Below are 27,745 nucleotides of genomic sequence, written 5' to 3'. Positions count from 1 at the left end.
TTCAATAAATCAGTGTACACACTAGTACTACGTTAGTATTTGAGAAAACTGACCCCTATTTGTAACTGATGGATGGTCGCTTAGACAAAATAACAGCAACAACAAAACCCAAAGCCAGGTAAGTGTCATTGAACTAGGAGAGATCAATGTGAAGTAAAATTATTTGAGTTAAAAACAGCTGTGGAAATAGGAATATTTCTAGTTGCTTCAAGCTGATGGAAGTTAGGAAACTTACGAGTTCTCTTGCTTGTCAGTCTTTCTGGAGATGTTTGTTTTTGATCCACATTTTCAGATGCACTAATTATTAACAACTACAGGACTGTTGTTTTCAGTAAATTAAGAAAAGTAGGCAGCTGAGTTTCTTTTTCTCTGCAGTTTATTCGTCAAGTGACCTTTAATTTTTTGTGTGGTTGTCTTTTTTTTGAGGGTCTTACTGTGCAGTTCAAGCTGGCCGTGAGCTCACTTGTAGCCCAGGCTGGCCTCGAACTCACAGCGATCCTCCTGCCTCCCGAGTGCTGAGATTACAGCTAAGTGACATTTAATTTTCTGTGTTTTATCTAGCAGAGTAATTGGAAATTATATGAGAGAGGTGGTTGGATATATTTAGCTAATTTGATACAATTGTACCTCTTTCAGTGAAAGTTTAAATCCTTTTCACTGTTAAGACTGGATTTTGTAACAAACTGATACACAGTTGCGTTCTTAGGCTCTTGTTTTGTGCAGATCATTAGGAGTGTGGGCTGGAGGGCAGAGTGTACCCTCAGGAACTGAAGCAGCTGCTAAAGACAGTGGGCTGGGTGCAGCTGTGTGGTAGAGCGTGCAGGGAGAAGTGACGGACCCTTGGGTACCTCACAACGGACCAAATTCAAGAATTACTCATGCCCCCCTTTTCTTGTTATGCTTTATTTTGAATTAAATCACAGATACTGTTTCACAGATATTCAGCCAGTGTCTAAAAGATGACTTGAAATTACATAAACATACATAATTTTAAGTATTAATTTTATGTAAGATCGTGGTGTTGCTGGGTCCTGGAATGATGTTGCTTATTTCATAGCTTGGATCCCCGACTTTGTATTAATGGTCGGATATATTTCTCATAGGCAGGCTTCTCCTGTGTTTTAGAAAGTATATTATTAAGATGGAATAAGTCAAATAAAAAAAAAATGGAATAAGTGTGCCAGGATTAAAGACATTTGCTTTCCAATTAAGTGTTTAGCTTCAAAAAAGGAACATTACATAAGATCTTTAATTTCTCAAATTATTTTTAAAATTCATTTTGTGTGAACATATGGAGAAACATTTTTCCAAAGGGCGTCTATCTTTTCTCATGCGGATTTTAAATTGTGGATGCAGGTGGCTGATTAAAAGAAAACACACATCTTTGCCTTTGGAATTTTAATACAAAGAAAAGATTTGGCTCTCTAAGGGTCTTTGAAACTGAACATGAGCCACAGAGCAAGGAGGCAGAAAGTGGCATCAAATAAGCAGGATTCTATCTCAGAATCCTTTTCCCCATCATTTTCTCTTTTTTTGAGGTCAGATCTCACTATGTAGTGCAGGCTGGCCTTGAACTCACTATGTAGCCCAGGCTGGCCTCCAACTCAGCCTCCCAAGTGCAGGGATTGCAGGTGTGCGCCACCATGCCTGGCTCTCCCAGTCGTTTCCTCATGCATTGTCTGGATTCCTTCCTTTATAGCCCTGACCTCATCTTTTATATGATTTTCTTTTTTATTGACTTTTTGCCCTGATTACACTAAAACTGTAAACTCCTTGAACACATGGCCTACAACTTTTTTTTTTCTGTTTTTTTTTTTTTTTTTTTTTTGAGACAAGTTCTCTCTATGTAGTACAGGCTGACCTCAAACACACAGCACCCCTCCTGCCTTAGGCTCCCGAGTGCTGGGATCACAGGCACGCACCATCACACCTGGCAACGTGGCCCCTATTTCCCCCTGTGTCTTTAATACCTAAAACAGTTTCTGTCCGCATAGCATGTGCTGAGTCTGTAGTTATTGAATGACTTGAGTGAATGAATCAGTGGACGTGTTTAACACGTGACTACTACTTGGGTGAACATTTACAACTGCATGTTAGGGGGCTGGGGATATAGCTCAGTGGCAAAAGCGCCTGCCTGGCAAGTGCAAGATCCTAAATTCAGTTCCCAGCACAAAAAAATCAAAACAAACCCAACTGAATGTTGTGAGAAATAGGATTCTTGATTGGAAATGATCACCACCGGTCCTTGCACTTCATATGTCAACAGGGAGGTACCTAGGGATGACAGCACGTAGGGAGGGGAAATGTCTTTTGCAGTTGTCTTCGGAGAAGCTTGCTCCACCTAACATCCAGATCAGGCAGACAGCCCAAGGCAGACACTGCGGCTGGAGTAAGCCCAGGAAGGCACAGGTTTCTATCCAGGGATAAAGCTCAGCATAGCCTGCCCCAGGCAGAAGAGAGACTCGTGACTCTGACATTTAGTTCAGCACAGCCTTGACTTTGGTAGGAAAACAGCAGGTATTCCCATTTGTTCTTTTCTGTCCACAGGGCATAATTCTACATAGCTGCTGTTGTCATTTATTTAAAAGACGTGTAATGTGCCTTTTTGCTCTGTGCAAATGAAAACTATCTCTATTGGAGCTTCAGAATTATCTCCAGTAGATCAGAAAAGAACACGGTTATGCTTTGGTGGTCTCTAAAGGAGCCAGAAGTGTGTTAAGATTATGCGGCCATGATGAGCCATCAACTGAGGGTCATTCTGACTCCCAGGAAACAAGGTGATTTATGGCCTTACATTACTAAATGTTTGTGCAGTAGCCATGGGGCCCCTGCCACCCGTTCACAAGGTAGTGTGAGGCTGGACGACAGGCATTTGTCTGCAGCGTTTGTGTGCAGTGGGTCCCTTTGTGTCTGTGTAGGTCATAAGACCGCGTTCCTTGGTTCATAAAAGCAGTCGTCTACTCTGTGACAGATCCCGATGGTGGGAAGGGGAAGACTCCACCCGGCTGACGGTCCGGTCAGGTGGAAGGAGAGGAGGAAAGAGGGCAGGAGGAGGTTTACCAGACCCCTTGCGGCGTGAGACAGGCCTCACTGGGATAAGCCTGCGCTTAGAGATCCAGAGGAGGGTCTTCAGGAGTAAAGATGAGAAACTAGGGACCCTGCATTCTTCAGTGGCCGCAAGACCCAGAGCACTGGAATGTTTGCGGGGGGGTCAGTAAAACAGGTCTGAGAGGTGTGCGGCAGCATTTCCCCAGGGCGCACAGTGGGCTGGTTCTGGGGAGCACCAAAGGGCACACGTGCACCTGTGGATCCTGAGCAGCAGGCTGCACTGGGAAGGCCACGCTATTTAAATGCCAGCATTTAAACATGAAAAGGAGAGCGATCTCATCATTAGGAAAAGTATCGTGCTAGAGATAGGCTAGTCGCTGGGTGTGCACGCCTGCAATCGGTCCCAGCACTCAGGAGGCCAAGATAGGAGGATCACTGTGAGTTGGAGGCCAGCCTGTGCTACATAGTGAGTTCAAAGCCAGCTTGAGCTACATGGGGAGGCCCTGTGTCAAAAAACTAAAGAAGACGAAACAAAAGAAAATAAAAACAAACAGACTAGTAAACAGATAAGTAGTAAATGTATGCTTCATTTGTTTTTTTGAGAGAGAATCTCACTGTGTAGCCCAGGCTGGCCTTGAACTCACAATGTGGCCCAGGCTGGCCTTGAGCTTGTTGGGATCCTCCTCCCTCAGCCTCCTGAGTGCCGGAATTACAGGCATGTGCCACCACACCTCGCCCTAAATGTATGCCTTCTTTAGGTTAGTTGCTTATATTTCCTTGTTGAGTTAAAAGGATATGTTCCTGGGGGTGGGGAGGACTGAAGTCTACTGGCCTTCTCTCTGACAACCATCCTGGGGATAACTGGTTCTATTATCATTTTAGATAAACAGGTTAAATTAAGCTGTGAGGTATCACAGAATACAGATTGTGAAAGCAAGTCTGACACTGTGCTAAGTGTGAACACACGCCTGAGAGTTGTCAATTTGATGAGTTGTTAAGACACCTTCTCTGAAATTAGACCGAAGAAATAGAAAAGTCAGTTTAACCTTTCATTATAAAATATCTAGCCCTGCAAAGAAAAAAGAAGGAAAAGGAAGAGGTCTGTTGTGTACCTCTATACCCTTTGTTGTGATCATCTGTTTCAAATCTGCTATTAAATGTTGGTTCCCCAAATACAAGGTTTATTTCTTCAATTATGTATCTGTTGACATTTGTAACTTCCCAGTACGACTAGGCAGAGTCTGGGCCTGCCCTAAAGGGTTGGGATTTTATGAGTCTTCCCTTTCTTCTTCTTTTTTTTTTTTTTTTTTTTTTCCGGTCTTTTTGAGACAGGGTTTCACTATGCAGTTCACGCTGGCTGGCCCAGGCTGGCCTTGAACTGACAGCAACCCTCCTGCCTCAGCCTCCCAAATGCTGGGATTGCAGGTATGCGCCACCACGCCTGGTGAGTCTTCCCTCTCTTCTTGCTGTTATGACACAGCGTCCTGGAATTCTGTCCTAGAGCACCTGGGGGTCATGTCTCTATCACCCTTGTAATTATTGCATGAGGCTTTCCTGGCTACCAATGGCAATGCAGCAGCCTTCTTTGCTCCCGAGATTGTGTACAGGAAAGGCAGTCAGGTCTGAGCAAGACAGCCTTTGAGCTTCCTGTCACCTCCAAATACCCGACTTTATCTATATAAAACTGACTTTAAAGGCTGAAAGATGGTTAAGTCACCACCCTGACTTCTTGTTTTTCATTACTTAAAACCCAGTTTGCCCCTATATGTATATTCTCTGGGTTATAACAAGCCATGATGTAGCACCAGCCTTCTTTTTAATTCCCTTTACTAAGTTCTGAGCAATGCATTTTGCTGACTACAGTTCCTGCCAGGCCACACCCCCACTCCTGGTTTCTTTTATATAGTCTCTAAAACTGTGTTAAACAGATACGCCCTGCCAAGTGATTTTCAACCTAATGGAAATCCGTTAGCATGAAAACACAGACGTGTATTTAACGTTTGTTTTCTGTTCTCTTATATAATTTATAATGCAGTACACTCAGTTACCTGAGAATTATTGCTTGGTGACATCTGAGCCCACTGGAACAAACGTTCATAGACATTTCCATCATAGCAGCCGAGTGCAGAATTTAAACACTGATCGGTGAAGTCAAAAGCGTCGGTTAACAAGACAGCATCCTTCCTGCACGGGAGATGATTTCATGTTTTAGGTTGTCCTCATGAATCTAATTAACCCAAACACCGATGAGAAGTTGCGTCATTAGTCACTTTTCAAATAATTCATCTTTATTTTTACTTTTAATCAGATATCTACATATTCAAGTAGTTCGTTAAGGCTGGCTATTTGAATAACAGCATAGTCCAGATTCTTTCTTCCATTTCCTTCTCCCCAGAGGCAGTTTCAGTCTTTCAGTTGATATTTTGGTCTTTACCTGAATGTCCGTAAATACCTTGTTTGTGTTACTTCCAAAGGCACTTTCTGCTTAGTGTCTCTTAGAGGCTATCTCTTGCCTCTCCGTGACAAAAGACAAGGTTTTGCTTCTAGCGCCCTCTCTTCAGCTTCTGCCTCTCCCGACCCCGTGCTTCCTCCTTGGGCCTTCCTTCCTTCTAGTATAAATTGTAATTTTGGCCAGATCAAAATGCAGTGTTGCTGGGTGTGGTGCCCCATGCCTGTAATCCCAGTACTCGGGAGGCTGAGGCAGGAGGATTGGATCGCCTCCAGTTCAAGGCCAGCCTGGGCTACATAGTTCAAGGCCAGCCTGAATTACAAAGTGAGACTGTCTCAAAAAGACAGAAAAATGCAGTGGTAACATTCTGATGCCTGTACATTGTCCCTGACTAATCCTTTCTTGATGGCTCCTTATGATAAGCCCCATCACCTGTTCAGTGTCCCTCTGCCCCACGTGGTCTCACTTCTCTAGTTAGCCAGCTGAAATCCCATGGCCCATTATATTCACCCCTCAGACACACACGCGCGCACACACACGCTCACATATCCTCGTAGTTATGTAAGGCTGGAAAAACCAGTCTAAACTGATGTCCTTAGGGTTCAGTGGGTCCAATTGCTGTATAGTAATCATCTTGATTTTTTCTTTTGTTTGTTTTGTTTTGCTTTTGAGATAGGGTCTCACTGTGTAGGTCAGGCTAGACTTGAATTCACTATGTAGCCCATGCTGGCCTCGAACTTGTGGCGATCCTCCTGCCTCAGCCTCCCGAGTGTTGGGATTACAGGTGTGCACCACCACGCCTGGCAGCAGTCCTCTTACATTGCTTCAGTTCATTTACTCTCTCATTCTCTTAGGTGATGATTTCATATGTTCTCTATCATCCCCAAGCCTATACTGTCTACCTCTCCACCATCTCTTGCATCCGTTTTCCTGGTAAAGGAGAAGCCATGAGGGAATTTCCGCACGTTCCCTCTCCTGTGTCTTCCCCTGCTTGCCGACATCCTGCACTTGGCTTTCTAAAAGTAACATGTCCAAAACCAAACTATTGGTCTTTTCCTGCCCTCCTGGCCTTCCCAGCCAGGCGCCATAGCCTTGCTTTGTCTTTGTCTTGCCCCCATTTGTCTAGTCTGTCGGCAAATACCAAATAAGTGACCTACCGTTGCGTTACCCTGCCAGCCCTTTCTCTTCATACTTGACATGGTAGTTTAAGTTATTCTTTAAAAGTATACATCAGATTCTTTCAGTTTGTAACTGTGCTGTGCTTACCGCCCCCCTTGTTTTGCCTTTTTGAGACAGGGTCTCACTATGCAGTTCAGGCTGGCCTTGAGCTCACTCTGTAGCCCAGGCTGGCCTCGAACTCACAGCGATCCTCCTGCCTCAGCCTCCCGAGTGCTGGGATTATAGGCATGCGCCACCAGGGCCGGCGAACCCTTCCCTTGTTACATAAAGTAAAAGCCCATGTTTTAAGCCTGTGCAGGGTCACTCTGTCGTCCGTCACGTGCACCCTCTGGCCTCTGGCTTCTGGCCTCACTCTCCATCTTGGTCGCCCGTCCCCCGTTCTGTGGCCTCGTCTTTGTCCTCTGGATGCATGTGCCAAGCACACGCTGCCCAGGTTTGTGCTTGCGCTCCGCCTGGAGGCTTCTCCCCTGGCAGCCAGGCGGCTCCTCCTGGCCCCCTGCCCTGACCCTCAGTCTCTCCCAAGTCCTCCCTCCGGAGGGCCTGCTGACCTGCCCGCCAAGCGGCCGCCTCCCCCGTGGTCCTCATGCCCGCCCTTTTCTCCCGGTGCACGTAGCATCTATTTGGCTCACTTTGCATGTGGATGTGTGCTTCGTGTGTGTAGTGTGTGTCTAGCCCTTCTTGTCTTATTTAAAAGGTACGATGGCCTTTTAAAATCTGAACCGTGTATCTTTCATTTGGGGATGTTTTCTTCAGTTATTAATGATTTGCCCCTTCTGTTTTCTGTTTTCTTTTCCAGACTTGTTTTTCAGACGATGAACAGCTAGGATAGGTGCTCTTACTTTTTAAAAATCTTGTTTTTTTTTTTTTGTTTTTGTCTTTTTGCTTTCTTTCCATGAGTTTTCTCTAGCTTCATCTTTCAATCCTTAAATTGAATTTTTAAAATTTTCTTTTTTTTTTTTAATTTCAAAGAGCGTTTTTTTCCCTATGATTATTTTATTTTATTTTTTTGTTTTTTCCTGTACCAGGAATTGAACTCATGACCTTGTGCTTGCCAGGCAGGTGCTGTGCTGCTGCGCTAAATCCCCAGCCCCTCCTATGATTATTTTATTTTATTTTTTATTTTTTGTCTTTTTGAAACAGGTTCTGGCTATGCAGTTCAGGCTGGCCTTGAGCTCACTTTGTAGCCCAGGCTGGCCTTGAACTCCAGCGATCCTCCTGCCTCAGCCTCCTGAGTGCTAGGATTACAGGCGTGCGCCATCACGCCTGGCTCCCCTATGATTATTTTAAAATAATGGCATTCTGGTTCTTAATTTGTGTAGTTGTTTTGTTTTGTTTGGCTTTTTGAAGATAGAGTCTTGCTATGTAATTCAGACTGGCCTTGAACTCACTATGTAGCCTAGGCTGACATCAAACTCCCAGCAATCCTCCTGCCTCAGCCTCCCAAGTGGCTGGGACTACAGATGTGTGCCACTACATTCAGCCTTAACTTGTTTTTCAGATGATGTTTGTAGTATCTCTTAACTTTTGAAGATACTACTTTTTTTTTAAGTTTTCTTCTTCCTGCCAGTTCTCTCCCCCGCCTTTTTTTTTGACAGGATCTTGCTATGCAGTTCAGGCTGGCCTTGAGTTCACTTTGTAGCCTGGGCTGGCCTCAAAGTCAAAATGATCCTCCTGCCTCAGCATCCCGAGTGCTGGGATTACAGGCGTCTGCCATCCCACCCGGCTTACTCTTTTTTTTTTTTGGTTTTTCTCTGGTACCGGGAACCAAACTCACGACCTTGCGCTTATCAGGCAGGTGCTTTGCCACTGAGCTAAATCCCCAGCCCCCTCACCCGGCTTACTCTTGTTTATACGGACCAGGTCTATGTTCCCTGGTCCACTGACCCTCTGTTTACCCTTTCATCACAGCAGGGTCAAGGAAAGTCTAATGCACATCCAGTTTCTGTGGAGCTGGACTTTGAACCCACCTGTCTTCTCACCTCTGCCCCCACTGCCAGAGGTACACAGTGCTGCTTCCTCCTGGAGCTCCAGAGCTCCTGGCTGGGACCTGTCAGCCAAGCCCCTGCACGTCCGGGAAGGAACAAAACTAAACACGTATGTGTCACCTGCCGTCTTTACCTTGAAGTCCCCCAACTGACACTTAGCACCACTGAAAATCCCTGCTGGGGGCTGAGCGTGGTGGCGCAGGCCTATAATCCCAGCACTCAGGAGGCTGAGGCAGGAGGATTGTTATGAGTTCGAGACCAGCTGGGCTACAGAGTGAGCTTAACGCCAGCCTGAATGGCATAGCGAGACCCTGTCTCAAAAAGACAAAAAAAAAAAAAAAATCCCCACTGGGGCCAGCTTATCAACACTACAAAGAGCTGGCTCTTGGTGTCACTTAGAAGAGTGTCCTGCCCTTCATTTGTCACCCTGGAAATCTGAAGGAAACAATGACAGCCAAGGCAGGGGACTGTTCACAGGAGCACTAAAAGCATGGGGTCTGTTCCATTCCTGAGCACCCGCAGGAGTCGGGCCCCCCCCACATCACCGTGTGAGTGAATCAGCTGTGGGCCGGACACAGGTAAAGGGGGCGGCTTGTGTCGGTGCTGCCTGTCTTGTCTTGCATTCTCTAAGTCCTCTGGAGCCCAGCAGACACTTACAACTGCTGTTTGCAAGTTTAAGAAAAATGCCATGTGTATGAGGTGTTAAGGTGATCTTTAGTATTTTCTTGTCATTGCCAGCCAGGGTTAGAACATCACTCTGCTCATACGCTTTTAAAATAGCAAGCGTCAGATAGTTAGATAGGCTTAAGCTCGAATTGTATACTACTTCACCATGTTCTAAAGATTCCACTGTGTAGTCTCTGTAGTAGGGCAGGTTTAATACCTGGGGCACCATTGTGTCAGGTGTATATATATATATTTATAATTTTTTTTTTGTCTTTTTGAGACAGGGTCTTGCTATGCAGTTCAGGCTGACCTTGAGCTCACTTTGTAGCCCAGGCCAGTCTCAAACTCACAACAATCCTCCTGCCTCAGCCTCCTGAGTTCTGGGATTACAGGTGTGTGCCACCATGCCCAGCAAGTCAGGTGTATTTTTAACTCTTTTTGATAATTTAATTGAACAAATATTTACCAGCCACCGACTGTCTGTTAGGTGCTTAAATGTGGTCATAAATGGCATATAATATATACTGTTAGATATAAAGATAATTTGATGATATATTTGTCACGAAAATCTTGTTTTCATAAAAATTTCAATTTTTTTCCTTTTTAGTCTCTTAATATTGCTGATAAAGAGAACCACCAGAGGTTCTACAGGAAAAGTCACTCCACTTCCACCACTTCAAAAAGGCATTGTATTTTTGCCCGTTGAAAAGGTTGTGTTGCCCGATCTTAAAAAGGTTGTGTTCTTGAGTTAGCCTATTTTTAAAATTTATCAGTAATAGTAAATAATTTGTATTGTTTTAATTTCTGTTACTCTTAGCATCGTGGGCTTTGGTTTTGATATGTTTTTTAAAGCAATATTTAAATTATGTATAAAATAACAGGATGAAAATATTGCATTAGTATTTCATGGCTCTAAACTATGCTACATTCATGGCATATTTTAAAGTATTTGTATGGTTGCTTTATAAGTCAGTATATGAATTACTGAGTTAAAGAATTCATCTTGAGGGGCTGGGGATTTAGCTCAGCGGCAAAGCGCCTGCCCAGCAAGCACAAGGTTGTAAGTTTGATTCCTGGTACTGGAAGAAAAACAAAACAAAACAGAACAAAACAAAACAAGAATTCATCTTCAATCCAAAGGAATATTAAAGTAAGCCTACTGAACTTGGTAAGAATTTCCTTAAGTGCATTCACATAGACAGGGATACGCATAAAATAAGTAATGCTCCAACCTTAATATGCAGGTTAAGGGCACGTGCTCGGGACAGACAGGCTTGAGGTTGCATTCAACTGCTCTTCTGGGTAATGGTGCAGTTCTGAGCAAGTTAATTCCCATAAGCCTAAATTTTCTTCTCAGTAAAATACAGAGCTTAGGTCCAACTAAGAGGACTACAAGGACTGAAGGAGATGATGCATGTAAAAGTTTCTGGCACAGGACCTGGTACTGTGTCCTCCTTAAATGCTAGCTATGGTTGAAACTATTACCAACACCCACTGTTCACAGGGAGCGAGCTTCGTGTTATCATATTCTGCAGGTCTGTTCTCTTTCCTGGACAGTGTTGAAGAACTCAGTTGAGAGAACGTTACTCTTAAGTGTCGCAGGGTCTAGGGTTGCTCCCTGAAGGCTCGCATGGTTTGACGGCCCAGCCACTCACCGGATCAGGGGGAGCAGGTCCAGGTAGGCTGTTCGTACCATGTCCACTTGGGGGCCAGACAGAAAGCCGTCGTAAAGAAAGTTGCCCGAGTCGGTCAAGATACCGTGTAAGGCGAAGAGGTCGCAGAGGCGTTTGAGCACTTGCTGAATCGCTGGCTCGTTGTCTAGCTTCTCCAGAGCCTCCTTAAAACTCTTCACGGTGAGATAGTAGCAGTGGGCCTACAAAGACACAAAGGTGATGAGCCACCGAGTTCTGAGTCCAGCTCCACGAGTCACCCCGGGAGCTGGGCAAGCTTGCTGGAGTCACCTGCTGCAGCCACGGGTTCCTCAGTGCGCTGACGAGCAGCCATCCTGTCTTTCAGCTCCCTCGGGGGCTGACTCAGCTTTTCCTTTGGTGTGTGTGTGTGTGTGTGCGTGCGTGTGTGTGTGTGCACATGCGCGTGTGCTGAGGGCTGGTGGGTTCAGGAATTGGCCTTTGGTTTCCTTGTTTTGCTTGGGAAGTTTCAAGTAGGTTTTTTTTTTTTTTAATTTTTTTTTTTTTTTTCTGGTACCGGGAATTGAACTCACGACCACATGCTTGCCAGGCAGGCGCTGTGCCGTTGAGCTAAATCCCCAGCCTGTTTCAAGTAGATTTGAAAATGGAGAGAAAGTATATAGGGGGCACACGGGGCAGCACCATTTTTATCAAAAATACAGCTATTGTCTACCCTGTCAAAGCAGTGGTGTGTGCACGCGTGTGTATACACACACACACACACACACACACGCACACACACACATGCACCATGGGGTGGGAAAGTAGGGCTTCAAGTGAATGTAAAATTTATCCTAGCGAGCTAAACTCCTGGGCACGCACTGCTATTATTTAACCCAGAGGCAATTCTCTGGCTCTGTCTGTTGTTAAAATAATAATTTCGCACTGGTTGTGAATATCCATGCCATCAACCCAGTGAGAGCCCCCTGACAGATGGGCTCCTTCCCCCAAGGCCTCCTTCCCCCCTCAGCCCAACAACTGAAGGATGAATGCCTGACTCAGCTAGAGCCTTCAGGGCCCTGCGCTCTTGTCCTATTGGTTGTTACAAATTTTTGAATATTTCCCCTCTGTGTAACACCAATGCACATACTTGTTTTATCAGGTAAAGAGAGAGAGAGAGAGAGAGAGAGAGGCTTCTCGGCCAGGCATGGTGGGGCACACCTGTAATCCCAGCATTCGGGAGGCTGAGGTAGGAGGATTGCCATGAGTTTGAGGCCAGCCTGGGATACAGAGTGAGTTTAAAACCAGTCTGAACTACAGAGTAAGACCTTGTCTCAAAAAGAAAAGAAAGAAGTGCTTCTCAAATTTTTATGCATACAGATCACCTGGGCAAGGTAGGGCCTGCCACTGCACTTCTCACGAGCTCCTCCGTGAAGCCTGCACTGCTGGGGCTGACTTTCAGCAGCAAGGCCTAGCGCAGTGGCGAACCTATGGCCCAGGTGCCCGAGCAGGCTGTCTGAATCATGGAAACCTCAGAGAGGTCCGCCATCACTGGCCTCTAGGGTGACTTGGCATTCAAAAGAGCTCACGCAGGGGCACAGGGATAGAGGAAAGGTCTTCTGAGGTGGGGGAACTTTATTTGCAAGGCAGCACTCTGGCAGCGGAAGGCATTTTTATGAGGCCCAAGCCCTGGGGCGTAAGGACAGATGAGGAGGCTGTGGCAGGAGGGGTGGTTAGGGTGCACCTGAGTGGCGCCCAGGTTGATAAAGAGCTGTGAAGGATCTGGTCAGGATTTCAGCCTGTGGAGGTAGGAAGTGACCGTAGTCTTCGGCAGGGTGGTGAGTGGTCAGGTCTCTTATTTGGAGAGACCCTGCCGTTCCCGGGGAGGCCTCGTACAGCTACTGACAGCCCCACGTGTCAGTGCACCCGAAGCCTCCCAGCTGTGCTGGGTCCGAGGGGTCCAGCTGCGGGAGAGGAGCATGTGCGCGGTGCTGGCCCCGCTGGCCCAGACAGCCTTTGGTGCTCAGCCTGGGTCCAGGCCGGCAGAACTGAGACCCCCGCTTTGTGCCGAAGCCCTGCTTTCTCTGCTCAAACCCGAAGGCCGTGCCGCGGACTGTCGCGTCTCTGGGCGGAGGGGGGGAGGGGTGGAGGATGGGAGAGCTGCCCCCGGGCCCTGGCTTTGGCTATGGAAAGCTGCTGGGCAGCAGAGAGAAGGCGGCGGCCTCCACGCCTGGGGGAAGGTGTGTCCTTCCTGCGAGCGGCCTCTTCGGGGTTAGGCATCTTAACTCAGTCTTCACCAGGATCCTACAAGGCAGGTGCTATTAGGTCCCTTTCTCAGATGAAGAGACCCAGGCCCTGAGACACTAAGTTCTTTGTCCAAGGTCACGCGGTGGTAAGTGGATGAAACGGGATCCAGCTGTACTCCTAGCTGCTGCCTGTGCTAGGAAAGCCGGCAGGGACGGAGGCCACACAGTCCCAAGCGCCCGCGTTTGTGGGGACTGACGCTTCTCCTGCTGGGGGCGAGCTTAGAGGCCACAGTGTGGCGCAGCCGGAGCGGCAATTCCGCGCCCCTTGCTTCACAGACTAGGAAGGCAAGGCTGGGTGGGGCGAGGGCTGCTCGAGGGCGTAGGGTGACGGAGCGGGGGCCAGCACAGCCCCCCTCCGACCCAGGTGCAGCCTCTCTGTCGGGCGCTGCGGCTTACAGAAGACACCGCCCTGCCTCTGTGACCTGGGAAACGGCTCGGGCGCCGCTGGCACAGCCACCAGGGACTCCCTCTTCTCCCAGAGGCGGCTTAGCTTCCGCCCGGTGTGCGGCGCTTGAGGCTCCCCCCCGGCCGCTCGTCACACCCAGGCTGCCTGCCGGAGGACCGGAGGCTTCGCCCCGCCCTGGGCGCTCGTGCTCACCCTTTGGAAGGAGACCCTGCGAGGCTCCCTGGCGGGGGCAGGTGAACACATGAAGGCAAGGCGGAGGTTGGGAACACACCAAGGAAGAGTGGGCGAGGGGCTCCTTGTGCCCTGCGCATGGATGGGCATAAGCTCAGCGGGGAGCGGGTGCCCGGCCTGCGACTGATGGAAGCCTCGTTGCAGGGTTAAGCCAGCACCAGTGGGTGTGGCGAGGGCTGGGTCTCCAAGTGGCACTCCTGGCCGGCTGGCCTGAGCAGTCCTGCCCTAGCAGGGCCTCTTTCAGGGCTCTCTGGTCTGAGGCTGTCATCTTCTGGGCCTGAGGCCTGAGGATTATAGTGATGGTTTTAGCTTTTCCATTGTTGGCAGGGCCAACGTCCCAGCTACCTAAACTCAGGAGGCTTTTCCCTCTGTGGTACTGGGGCTTGAACCCAGGGCTTTAGCGCTCAGCTGCCTCCCCGGCCCACTTTTTAATTTTGAGACAATGTTTCACTAAATTGCCCAAGCTGGGCTTGAACTCGTGATCCATCCTCGCCTCTTCCCCCTCCGTGACTCTCCAGGCCTGTCCCTTCCTTCTGCCCCTCGGTGTCTCTGCGCCTACGCACTTCGCCCCACGTTCCCTGTGAGCTCAGGTGGGCACCACCCTGAGTCCTTGCTGGCTGCTGCTGCTTCCTTCTGCCTGGCCTCCCGCCCCAGTCCAGGCCTCCGCGCAGCTTACGTGCTTCTTCTAGAGTGAGATGCTGATCACTTTCACGCCCCAGACTTAAACCTGGCAAAGCCTTCCCACTGCAAGAAAAGCCAGACCCCAGCCGCTCACAGGGGTGCAGAAGGTTCCAGATCCCGCCTCTCTTCTCCCCTGCCTGCCCTTCTTTTTCCTTGCTTCAGTTTTCCTCCTTAAGTGCTTGCTTGGGAGGACAGGAGCTGCCTCCCAAGCACCTTTGTACCTGCTGCTGCCTTTGCTTGGAAACCTTTCTCTCCAAAGCTGCCGCCCTACCCTTGTGCAAGCTCCTTTCAACCATCCTGGACGTCTTATCCTTTGAGGCTCTTCTGGGCAGTAAGCAGAGACGCGCCTGCCCCTGGGGTCCCCTAGCAACCACGTTTCCCTGTCCCGGCTTCCTGGACTGTGGCTGGGTGTGGACAGTGAACACTCACTGTACTAGTGAACATCCAGCCCAGCGCCTAAATATTTGCCAACCGACTGTCAATTATGCACCAACACAAAACATAGCGCAAATTGAGTCAGACATCCAAGAATTGCTTCTAGGGCTAAGGGGAGACATGACCTGCTTTTCTATCTGCGAGGAAATGTTTGAACAACCTGAAGCAAATCCAATAACACTGCCTCATTACCTTTTCCCCTAAGAGCTGCCAGCAAGATTGCTTTGGAGTTAAGTCCTTTAATTAAAATACCTTGGACTAAAGCCTTGGCCGAGAAATGAGGGCAGCGGCTGCAGAGCAGGGCTGGGGAACAACGGCAGAGCTTGGCTTTTCCCAGCAGGGCAGCCTGCCTGGGTGGCAGAGCAGGTCCCCCCATAGCTCAGCAGGCCGCCAGCTCACCGCAGCTCACCTTGGCAGCCTGGAGGAGGAGGACGCTCGTCTGGTTCCAGGCCTCGTGCCGGTCGGCCCCGGATTGTATGAGCATCTGCAGATGACGCACTGAGCCCTCTGTGAGCCTGAGAGCCAAAGAGAAAAGATTCCGCTTTTGTGTGTCCAAGCTGGCGGATGGGCCGCGTGTCCCTGAGTAACAAGTGATCCTATGTACTGCTCACGCAGGTGGGATAGAGCTACATGCTTGATAAACATTACGTCTTTAAGGGCGGGCAGCGCCAACTTACACCAAGGAAAGTGGAGGCCCGGAGAGGTGGATGCCAGTAAGGAACGAGCCAGACTTCAGATTTATTCTTTACCACCGTGTGTTAAAGCCCCAGGCCAGGAGCTGACCCTCCCTCTAGTGCACACTTCATCCTGATAGCCAGGGTTTTCCGGCCCTTCTGTTGGGTGGCTTCCTAAGGCCTGAGCGAGAATGGTTATTTGTTTAAAGGCTGGTGAGGCCTCTGGGCACCCAGGCTGCTGTGTGTTCTACCTAAGGCACTTAATTCTTGACCTCCAAACTGCTAAGGTAGTCAATTAACCTTTAATCTCTTGTATTTTCTGGTCCCTGCTTGTCCATCCATGACTTAGAATTTGAGTGTAAACCGAACTGTTTATTAAGCAATATTTATTTTGCCTTGTCAGGGAGTAGATAAGCAGATGTCACACTGGGTTCGAAGCAAGGACAGAAAATGGCATTTTAATGTCCCACCAGTCTTTTTGAGACAGTATCTTGCTATGTAGTTTAGGCTGGCCTTGAGCTCGCTTTATAGCCGAGGCTGGCCTCGAACTCGCAACGATCCTCCTACCTCAGCCTACCGAGGGCTGGGATTTCCCACCAGTCTTATTTCCCCTCTCCACCTCCCCCAACTGAAATGTTAGCTTTGGGGGTTTTATCAGACTGGTTTACTGACTGATCCCTTCCTCTTAGGACAGCGCCCCGCATATTGTAAACATGTAAGTATTTGTGAAGTAAATAGATGTCTCAAGTTGCTTGTAATTTCTAAATAACTATGAGTCATCCCTAGGACCACAAGTTGGGATATAAGACCTCTTCTTATATAGTGAAAATGGTTTTTGGTGTTTTAAGTTTGGGGCAGAGTTCCGAAGCCTCCTTTTTATGTAGTTGCATCTGTCTTTCTAAAATGATGCCCATAGGCTGGGGCTTCTTGTTAAGCCCAGCTCCTAGCATGTTTGATCGTTCGTGTCTGCTCCCAGACTAGGTTCTTGACATTACTTGTTAAATGAGGGAATGGATGAATTCTGGGGTTTGCCTTCTTCCCCAAGTCTAGCAGACTCTGGGAATAAGTTCTATTCTGTGGCATAGCCGTTTTTTTTGTTTTTTTGTTTTTGACAAGGTCTTGCTGCGTAGTTCAGACTGGCCCTGAACTCACTATGTAGCCCAGGCTGGCCTCAAACTCACAGTGATCTCGCCTCAGCCTCCTGAGTGCTGGGATTACAGGCATGTGCCACTGTGCCCGGCTCAGAGCCAGTTTTTTTGAAAGTTATTTTTAGATTATGGAATATTTCAAACTCACAGGTATTGGTTTACTTACTAGTATGTATTTGATACCAATACATTTGGAGTACGCTATACTATGGGCACATTTATCGTATTGCAAATTACCATAGGAAGCTAAGATTTGAAAACTTCGTCTCACTGGCCAGGGAAGTGATATCCTTCTACGACTGTGACCAGGATGTGGATCATGGTGGCCGATGGCTGATGGGTGGGATGTCCCCCCTCTCTACCCATGGCCAGGGGAGCGGAGGCCGGGGATGCGAGTGCACTTCAGCAGCTATGGATGAGTTTCCATAGGCCTCAGTGTGTGGGGTGCTGACGTTTCAGCGCTGGCTCACCTGGCTGCCATGTGTGCCCAGGCCATGGTGTAGAGCTCTGGGCAGAGGAAGTTGGCTGTGCTCTGGGCTGGGCACTTAGCTGGGTGAACCTGGGCAAGATATGCGACAGACGGAGGCAGAGGCTTCTGTGATACGGGGCCTGCAGCCTCCCATGCTTGATGGTAGCTCTTCACCAGAAACCTGGGGTGTGAGGGCGGGAACAGTGAGACAGAGGTGAGCACGCTCAAGCAGGGCTCCCACGTTTGTGTAGGAGCCGGGGCCCAGGCTGCCGCCAGCCTCCCCCGGTGGCCCCTTCTCACTCGGAGCCCTCCCGCACTGCCCTGCTGCAAGGCACACCCTGAGAGTCCAGGGTGGAGAGCTGGGCCGGACACCTTCCTCCCTGAACACAGAACCCTCTGGAGACTGGGTCAGGTCTCCTGAGCTGAGGACCTGTGATGACTTGTATAAGCCGAGGCCGGACACAGGTGAACAATGTGGGCACAGTGCCAAGAGCCACGTGCCGCCTTGGACTGCGTCGCCTCCGTCTCCAGGTGGGGGTAACACTCACCCGGTGTGAAACCGAATGAGAGCATTTGTGAGGCGCTTGCCACAGTGCTAGGCAGAGTGCCTCGTGCTACTGTATTCTTTCTGTATGATTTTTAAAAACCCATAAATGCCATATATCCTACTGGCCAGTAAGCTCCTTTCTTCTTGCCTACGGAAGTGCTTGCTGCGTAGTCACTTGAGAAGATGAAAGAGAAGGGCCTTGTCAGCCTCAGGAGGTGGCAAGGAGGCTGGAAGGGCTGGCTTGTCCAGTCCTTTCTTTCGCTGGGGTTTGGGCAAGCCCACTTTTGGTGGTACTGGAGGTTGAACCCGGGTCTCTTCACTGAGCTACAGCCCCAGCTCCTTTTATCTTTTTATTTTGAGACAGGGTCTCACTAGGTCACTGAGTCGTCTATGTTGGGCTTGAACTTGTGCTCCTCCTGCCTCAGCCTCCCAGTGTGCTGGGACTACAGGCATGCGCCACCATGCCTGATTTGAAGCCTTTTGTGTCGGTTATGTACTAAGCCTCAGATATTAGGCTGAGCGAGGCAGGTGTATTCCCTGGCCTCACGGATCTCCTGTACAGTGGGGAGCGGAGCTAACAAGGTAAACCCAAAATGCCAACGATGGTAACAGTGGTGGAGGCCACGGTGTAGAGGGTGGGATTTCCCTTGGAGCAGTGGGAGGCCAGTGAACACTTTCAAACAACAGAAGATGCGATTTTTCCCATGGGTCGGGGCAGGGGGTGAGCTGGAGGTGCACTGTGGGAGTCGGCAGCCCCAGTCAGTGCTCCCCGAGCCTGCTCCCTCTGTGGGCGTCGGACAGATGCCCAACCTAGCAGAAGCTTAGGCGGCCTCCAAGGGGCTAAGGTGAGCCTGGGCCACGCTGGGCCTTACCTGGCTACCTGTAGGTAGAGCACTGTATTCTCGCCCTCATAGGTGCAGGAGGCCACCACCTGGGTGAGCAGGGACGGCAGGCCGCTCAGCTTGGAGTAGCCATGTCCGCCACAGGCCCTGCGGCACAGCTCAACCCCGTGGGTGCAGAAGTCCGCCATCATGGCCTTGGTGCCTGTGGTCAGTGCGTGGAGCTGTAAGGACGGGAGGGGTCAGGCGGTGTTGGGGGAGCCCGCAGGAGCAGCGTGCTCACCGCTGACCCCCGTTCACTGCGCGCTGAGCCCTACTCTGCAAGGCGGTGTTCACTTAGCCTGCACTTCGTAAGTGAGGAGGAGAGGTCCTCCCAAGTCACACTCGCAGGCATTGTAGCCGGGACGCATAAGAGTGAGAGATCCGCCCGGGCCAGGTCTCCTCGGCCTTCCCCAGGCTGCTGCCCGGCTGGGGCCCGCTGTCCCCCCGCGGCTACGCAGATTGGCATGGGTTCTGGAAAGCTGGCATCCGTCAACCCACTGCTTGGATTTTGGAACGGCACCATGGTGTGACTCTGCCCAAAATCCATATGCTGAGATCCCAACCTGCAAAGTGCTGCTGTCAGGAGGCCGGCTAGCAGGTCAGGTGGGCGAAACTTTCACGAGTAGGACTGTGGGTGCCGCGCTCACAACCCAGGTTGAAATGTGATTGCGTTGCAATTTGTCACTGTTAAGAGGTGGGACCCTGAGTCCCTGGTGAATGGATAAGTGCTGTGGTGATCGGGGAGTGGTTCTGTGTAAAAGCAAACCCTGCCTAGTGCCTTCTCAAGCCATCTCTTGCCTGTGATGCCCTCTGCCACGTTATGGCGCAAGAAGGGCCTCACCAGATGGTGGAAGCTTGGCGGAGGCTGGGAAGTCTCTACAGCTGTGAGAAATGAATTTCTGCTGTTCGCTTTTTGTTTTTTTAAGACAGGGTTTCACTATGTAGCCCAGGCTGGCTTTGAACTCACAGTTATCCTCCTGCCTCAGCCTCCTGAGTGCTGGGATTACAGGCATGTCCACCAGGCCCAGTCTTTGTTTATAGGCCACCTAGTTAACGCTACTCTGTTTTAGCAGTGAACAGACTAAGACAAAGGTTGCCAGCAGCAAGCTGGTTTGGGTTTTTGGGTCTTAGAAGCCCCAGTCTTCCCAGTTTTTGAGTCCTTGGGAAACAAAAAAAGAACATGGTGGAGTGGTGATCAGTGGCAAAAATCAGCAGGCTAGAAAGAAATCTGCCAAGAAATCTGAACTCAGGTGGGCAGGGACACAGGTGTGGACGCCCCCAGCGTGAGAAGCCAGGCCCAGCTCGGGTCATGCTCAGAAGCCGTGCGTCTGACAGTGTGCGGCCCTGTGCCTGAGCCCTTCCCCTGTTGCCGGCATCCGCACAGATCTGAGGTCCAGCTGCCTTCCCTGCCCACCGGCGGCCGCAAGGACCAGGGCGGGTCTCAGCGCAGGCACTGCCACAGCTGGGGGACAGGGGGCTCTGGGGTAGGCGGCGGCTTGCAGACCTGTGGACTAGAGGGCGAGGCAAACAGGCCTTGGGGGCTCAAAACTGTGGGTAACTGGGCGTGGTGGAGCACGTCTGTAATCCTAGCACTCGGGAGGCTGAGGCAGGAGAATCATTGCAAGTTTGAGACCAGCCTGGGCTACAAAATGAGCTCAGGGCCAGCCTGAACTGCATAGTCAGACCCTGTCTCAAAAAGATAAAAAAAATCCTTGTACTCTATAATAGGCTCCGCTGTCTCACTGTTTTCTCCTTTTCACCCCCCATTGTTTAATTCTTCAAGTTTCTGCATTCTCCCGTTCCCAGCCCCCTATATCTTTGATAATATAGTATGAAGCTTTGTTAATCATTAGTGGAGGTACAGTTACTGCATTTAGTAGATCTCTGCTGCATGTCAGTATCTAGTTTGTCATAGGATTTATACCATAGGTTAAGGGTGGTACGTTTTTTGTTCTTTTTAAAATTTATTTATTTTTGAGACAGGGTCTTGCTGTGTAGTTCAGGCTGACCTTGAACTCACTATGTAGTCCAGGCTGGCCTCAGGCTCGTGATTGTCCTGCTTCAGCCTCCTGAGTGCTGGGGTTACAGGTGTGCACCACCACACCCAGCCATTTGATTCTTATGCTATGGCAATATCCAGTTTGTTTTGGATGATATTACTGTTGCTGATTTACGTTACCTTCCAGGGTCAAATAGCTGTTGCTGTTTATGCCAATGCCCAATTACCTTTCTGTCATTAACATACTATGGCCCATTCCCAGAGATCCGGGTGCTGGACCCATTACACCGTGTCGCCCCTTGGTATTAACAGAGGCGATGGGGTCTTGGGAGGAAAAGGGCTGCAGTTAGCCACACCCTTTGTGTGTCCCTGGAAAGCAGGCTCCCTGCAGACATCTCTCTTTTATGCTAGACATATGTACTAGCATAAAAATCTTTGCACTCTGAGGGCCCACAAACCCAAGCGTGAAACAAGCAAAAGACAATGGGAACATGAGAAGACAAGGCAGCAAGGTGCCTCCCAAACTCCTAACTCCCCCAAAGCCACCCCATGGGCCACTGAGGGGGAGAAAGCAAAAGCTGCACGGTGTCATCTGAAAGGGTAACAGAGATTAAAAATCAGACCAGGGCTTATGCAGTGCGGTGCCTGGACAGAGGGTCTCAGTGTATATGTGGGTCCACCGTCTTCATCCGAGGCCTGTGAGCCAGATGTTTTGGAGTCAGAATGGGTTTTGGATTTTAGAGAGGTAAAGCAGGGCATTTAAGGCATATATATGTATATATATATACACACACATATACATATATACACACACACACACACATATACATATATACACACACACACACACATATATATATATTACCCGCAGTGGGCCTTGGGGAGGCCTAGGGAACATATTACTATTTCGGTTGCATTTGTGCTCAGTAGAATAGATTAGGTGAGCTCAGGCTGGCTCACACTATGCTACCAAATGAATTCCAAATGAGTTTTGGTTCCCAGACCTTTTGTGGTCTCAAATGCACTTCAGGGAGTGTGGTTCTGTTTTCTCCACACTGTATGTAAGTATCTCCTCTAGCATCGCTGAGCTCCCTGCGGCCAGGTATGGGGGTCTCCCTTGTCAGGGGACAGCTCACCAGTGCCCTGGGAACCCAGCCGGAAGGCTGGGGAGAGGGCCCAGGGGTGGGAACAGCCTTAGCCTCCTTGTGGCAGCCGCTCCCCACAGAGGGCAGGTACCTCGGGCAGGAGGCTGACGTCTTTGCTCCGAATGGCGTCATAGGCACGGCGGAAGAACTCCGAGATGCTGACCACGTGGAAGTGGAAGGCGTAACTCATGGCCAGTGGAAGGAGGATTTTCTGCTGCTGGGTCTGGTAGTCCAGGATTTTTGCCTCCGGGTCACTAGGAGGAAGAGAAGCAGAGGGTCTGGAAGGTTGGTGCGTGCCATGTCCACCTTCTCCTATCCCCAGCACCACGGAAGCTCTGGGCACCGGAAGTTCTTTATAACTCATTAAAAAGATGGCAGGAGGCTGTTAACAATCTTCTGAAGTCTTATCTAACATGAACAGCCACACGTTTCGCTGCAGAAATGTCCACACGGTTGCTTGTAGGTACTGCGTCTTGTGGCCAGGATTACAAAATTATAGCATGTTACACCATATTATACTAAAATTTGAAAAGTTCTTTTTTGGGGGGGGGAACCCGGAATCAAACTCAGGACCTTGCGCTTGCCAGGCAGACTCTGTACCACGAGCTGTATCCCCGGCCCCTTGCAAAGTTCTGAAGTCCAACACATCTGGCGCCCAGGATCGGGTGAAGGGTTGTGCCCTGCACCGCCGGAGGATCTAAGCTGCCCATACCCACTTGCTGTGTGGTAGGAAGTGTGTCACACCTGCCGACTCGGCCGGAGGGAACCCCAGCAAGGGACGATGTTTGCCGTGTCCACTGCTGTGTCCTCACTGCCCAGGACTGTCAAGCATGTAGAAGTGGACCGAAGGAGGGGTCCACTGTGAGAAGCCTCCCGCAGCCAGTGGGAGCTGGGGCCTCTCGGGGCAGCAGCTCCTCGCCCAGCATGTGCTTCCTGTCACCACTGGGGTGCAGGCGGGCAAGAGCAGCAGCACTTTCTTCCCAGTGCCCCTGTCCTCCGGGAAACAGGCCCTCAGACACTGATCGCTACAGGCTGGTGATGTTAGAGGGAGCCAGAAAGACACCCCTCCCCTACATGGCCAGACAGGACCAGATCTGGGCAGGGTGTGTGTGTGTGTGTGTGTGTGTTGCTCACTTCCAGTACCCGGCCCTGGCACTGGCAGAGCAGTGTGTGAGGGAGCAGGCACTGCCGGGCTGAGCCTTTGCTGCGTCTGCTGTGATCAGCTTTTGGGTGCCCCTTACCTGGGTCGGAGCCGGGATTGGCGACGGACAACAGAGTAGCGTGTGGCGATGACACAGGCCTTCTGCAGGCCAGGCAGGACTGCACGCGACAGAATGTCCACACGGGTCACCACCATGGGCAGGTAGTTGCTCTGCGCTGTCCCAAGTCTGACGTAGGTGCCGTCTGGCAAGACCTGTGTGAAACAAGGGCAGGCTCTGGTTGGGGTTGGAGCTGAAGTCCCTGTCCTGCTGCCTCCCCAGCTGTGGCTCTGTACCTCCACGCTCCTCCTGCTCATCCGGAGCAGACGGAGGTGTGGCCACAGCAGCCATTAAATAGGAAACACTCCCCTGCTAGGGCCACCTCGCCACGTCTCCAGGTGTCCTGGTTCATGGCTGCTCCGCTGCTTGGTCCTCAACTTCCCCATAATCTACCACTAAAGCGGGGAGCCCAGCACAGTTGGGGCATCCAGATCTGCCAGCATTCTGGTTGGATCTGCTCTGAGTGGTCAGGCCCAGGCCCCTGCCCTCCCAGGGACTGCTCTGCCCCCTACACCCACAGTTGCTCTCCCGTGGCAGGTGATGAGCGTTTACACAGAAGTCTGAGGCTCAGAGAGGCAAAGTGCCCCTCCCACGATCGCACTGCTCTGCAGCTGGGCTTTGGCTCTGGCCAGTGGGACACCAGAGCCTCTCCCAAACTTGGGTACAGAGAAGAGGACCGAGAGCTGGTGGCACCCTGGGCAAAGTATCCGTCCCCCGGCCCTTGACCTGTGCAAAACGATTCAGCATGTTCTCCCTAGGGACTCGCACGTGGTCCAGTCGCAGGAAGCCATTGTCTATACTTTCCAAGCCCATCTTGGGCCCGATGTTCCCAGCGGTGATTCCTAGGAGACGGGGACAAGAATGCCTGTCAGCCGAGTGCCTGCTGCGTGCCGGGGACCACAGGCACATTCCAGCTCACAGCAGCCTGCGACCTTGGGGTTACTGTCTCTGCACTGCAGGTGAGCGTGCTAAGGTCAGAAGATGCCGAGTCTTGCTCAAGGTCACCTGGCCAATTAGCACCAGTCTCTCCGACTGGACCCCTCGTGGCCGGAAGGAAACATGTCTCCACTTCTCCCATGGGCCTCTGGGGTCTCGGGACCCTGTCCCAGAACAGGTCCTTGAGGGGGGAGCGTGGGTTACCTGGCAGTGGGGTGTGGTCCTGGAGGCTCCGGATGGGCACCATAAATGCGTGCATGCCCTGCCTGGCTCCCGAGCAGATCAGCTGTGCCATGACGAGGGCATGGGTGGCTGACTCTCCCACTGAGGGCAGTGAGATGAGAAGTGTGTCACAGAAAGACCAGTGCATCGCTGTCCCCCACCCAGACTCCAGGGCTGGGGCTTCCTGATGGGCAACTCTGAGTCCTCGAAAAGTCACTGGTACCAGAGAGAAGGACTTGCCCCCAAGTGACCAGACAGAACTAACAGTGATTTGGCAAGGGAACTGTGAAATGAGCAAGGTTTTGAGGAATTTTGCCCCTTCCCGAAACTATTAATGAATCACTGTGTCACTAACCTTAGAATAATGGACAGACAATGCCATTCATCCAAATCCAGGTGGTCCCCATACCTGTGCTGGTCTTTGCTAGCTCTCCCAAGGCAGGTATGTGAGTCTCACTTTCAGATACGGAGACTGAGGCTCAGAGCAGAGTGACATGCTGGTCACGCGTGCAGAGGAGGTGGAGCTGGGATTTGAACCCTGGTCTGCCTGATTTAAAAGGCTGGCTTCCTTTCTTCACCGTTTTGGTTGTCTGTCTGTCTGTCTCTCCTCCTCTCCTCCCCGCTTGTCTCTTACCTCGTTGACCCCCTTCTGCTTTAATTGGTTTCCTTGCATTTGCTTTGTTTTCTGCACTGGAATTCCCTGTCTTCCAGCTGCCCCATGTGTGTTCTCCGAAAGGAGTTCTCAAGCTGAAGGCAGGGACTCCATGAATCCCCTCTTGGAGCCTGGCAGTGACTGAGCCGCAGAGATGCTTGGTGTGACCGCCACCTGCTGGCCATCTGATGCGAGCCGGTGGCACAAACTTTCAGAGCCAGGCAGGCGCAGGGGCAGGGGCAGGGGCAGGGGCAGGGGCAGGGGCAGGGGCAGGGGCAGGGGCAGGTGTCCGTATCACGAACTGCAGTCACAGCACTGTGCTCGGACTGGCGGCAGGCTTGATCATTAACTCAGGAGACGAGAGCCCTTGGGGTTGTGAGGACGCCTGGAGCCGGGCCAAGTATGTGTGACTGTGTGGTGCACACGCACTTGTGTGTGTCCGTGTGCCCAAGGCGGCGTCAATTCCTGTATCTATTTCAAAGTTCCTTGGGGTCCTCCCAGCCACTCACCAGGGAAACTCCTGATAGCCCACCCATTTCAGGAGGTGAACAGGAAGTCACCTTGGGCAGATGGAAGGGGCCTGGGCAGATACTCACGGTCTCCAGGCCACCACTTGGTGGCAGTCCTTGTGGGGCTGTGTATTACAAACTCCTGGGTGGCTGCGTCATAGGTGGCTTCAGTCTCCAGGCCCTGAAGGTATGTCCCTTGGGATCAAGGAGGGCAGTCAGCATTTGGCCAAGGCGAGGTTCTTACCTGGGCAGGAGTTTCCCGGTGGGCCTGGCCTCTGAGGTGCTAGCACAGCATGGAGCAGGGGTCAGTGCTTTGCTGTACCCGCGTGGGTGTTTCTCCTTTTGTCTGTGGGTGCGTGGGACGTGCACACGTGCATGCAAGGAGTTATTTGCCCCGTGGTAGCACATATGACATATTTATGCAAATTAGAAAAAGGTGCCCCTTCCCTCAAGACCCCTGACTTCTACCTGCTGGAATGTTTTCAGATTAAATATACAAACCTATGAGCTGTGAGTGGGGCCTCTGGGGTGGTGCAGGGTACAACCCGAACACGGTGCGCACAGCCGGACTTACCGTGCCCCATTTCTGTCTGTGCGTAAGTCGTGATGATCTGGTACGTTTTGCAGAGCGGGACCCACTTCGCAATCTGCTCTTCTGAGCCCAGGCTCTCGATGGCTTTCGTGGCAACGCTGTGCACCCCGAAAGATACATCCTCAGACAGGGCCCTGTGGGGGAGAGCTGTGTGACCTCAGCCTGGCGGTGTGCAGGAGGGAAGGGCTCCCCTCTCCCGTGAGGACCACCTGTGGAGACAGCGCGTTCACAGGGAGCCCAGGCAGGCTGCTAGCTAGCGGGGCAGCCCCGGGGAGCACCTGGAAGCGTAGGCAAACTCGAGGCCGTCCTCCGGCCAGCCCAGGCGCCGGGCCATCTTGTGCATGAGGAATGTCTTCCGAACGGCAGCCTCGTAGCGCTCACTCTGCGTCATGAAGTGGCTGTGGATATGGTTGAACGCTGGGTCACTACGGAAGAGGCTTTCTGCAGGGGAGGAGAACAGAGCCCTTAGGGACTCGGCGAGCTCTCTTACTTGTACATCTTCCCACCCACTTGCCCCATAGACCTGGAAGGGAAGTCAGACGTCAGTGTCATTCTACAGATGAGACAACTGAGGCCCCAGGTGGGAACTGTGAGCTGGATGTAGTGGCGGAATCAGGAGCAGCATCTAGCTCTGCTGCAGCCTAGCCTTCCATCTCATGGACTCAGGGAAGGGTGGTATGTTAACAGCAGGTCTACCCCAAAGACCTGAGTCTCTAACAGTGGAGTTTCAAGGGCAAATTATTTGAAGGTAGGAGTGTTAGTAAAGTACTCCTCTAAGAAGAGCATGTGGGAGCCAGGCCTGGTGGTGCAAGATCCTGCCTCAAAATAAAAAATAAGAAAAGGGCTGAGGGTGTGGCTGTGGGAAAGGCCCTGATTTAATCCCCAGGACTGAAGAAAGGAAGGGAGGGAGGGAGGAAAGTGTGGGTACACAGCGGGTGCGGCCTCTCACCCACTTCCCTCCTCAGCGCGGTGTTCTGGGCGCCTCTGTCCAGGAGGTTGGTGAGTCGCTCCACGTCGAAGGCCTGCCGCCGCCTCTCGCTTTCTATGTCGGGGTGCACTCGCTGGCTCCAGGTGTCCCCCAGGGACACTCGGTGTGCCCGGCTGCCCATCCTCCCCTGGCGTCCGAGGAGAGGCGCTCTGCCCCGCTGCTGTGCGAGCTGCTCTCGGGGCAGCAGGCTGTGCCAGCGGCGCGGCGCGGGGTGTCCGCGGGGCAAAAGAGCAGCCCCGCCCCGCCCCTCCCGCCCCCCGTGGGCGGGGCCCGGGGCGAGGCTCGGGCCAGCCCGGTCTGCAGTCACGGAAAGTCCATCAAGGTCACCCGTGGCTAAGTAAACAGCCCCGCGCCGCGCAGCGAGAGGCGGCCTGCGGTGGGACGGGCCTGAGCCCCAGGCGCGAGCTTTGCACACCTCGTGCCCCGCGCGGCCGGCGGTTCAGGTCCCTGCTCCCGCTTCCCGGGCGGTGGACCCCTTCCTGTGAGCCCCAGGCGCACCGTGGAGCTGTGCTTGCTCTGCGCTCGTGGCGTCCCCAGGGTCCCCGCCTGCCGCCTGCAGCCCGGAGTCCCGTCTCCTCTAGGCCGGCCTCCGCCTCTCAGGAGCGGGCAGCGCGCCTGCCGCCCAGGCCTGCAGTCCAGGCGCTCCTGCCGCGCCTCGCACCTCGCCTGCTGCAGGGCGAGGTCGGCCAGCGCCCGCACATCGCCTCCTC

At 51.5% G+C, this 27,745-nt stretch overlaps 1 protein-coding gene across 1 annotated transcript; it reads right to left on the bottom strand.

Moving 5' to 3' along the window:
* Window positions 1–884: 884 nt before the first annotated feature.
* Acox2 (acyl-CoA oxidase 2, branched chain) lies at window positions 885–27,262 on the bottom strand. Its single transcript, XM_005387286.2, has 14 exons — window positions 26,997–27,262; window positions 26,326–26,488; window positions 26,030–26,181; window positions 25,543–25,650; window positions 24,277–24,396; window positions 23,863–23,978; window positions 23,119–23,291; window positions 21,969–22,131; window positions 18,725–18,915; window positions 17,307–17,486; window positions 15,424–15,529; window positions 10,983–11,200; window positions 5,097–5,232; window positions 885–1,114 (listed from the first exon to the last, which is right to left on the bottom strand). The coding sequence occupies exons 1-14, from the start codon at window positions 27,154–27,156 to the stop codon at window positions 1,052–1,054; spliced, it is 2,049 nt and encodes a 682-aa protein (XP_005387343.1). The 5' UTR covers window positions 27,157–27,262; the 3' UTR covers window positions 885–1,051.
* Between the last annotated feature and the right edge of the window lie 483 nt (window positions 27,263–27,745).

Source organism: Chinchilla lanigera, unplaced genomic scaffold (genome assembly GCF_000276665.1).
Source record: "Chinchilla lanigera isolate Chin_1 unplaced genomic scaffold, ChiLan1.0 scaffold00029, whole genome shotgun sequence".
Lineage (NCBI taxonomy): Eukaryota > Metazoa > Chordata > Mammalia > Rodentia > Chinchillidae > Chinchilla > Chinchilla lanigera.
The sequence above is the reverse complement of the archived record's forward strand: the minus strand, read 5'-3'. Positions and strand labels throughout refer to the sequence as shown.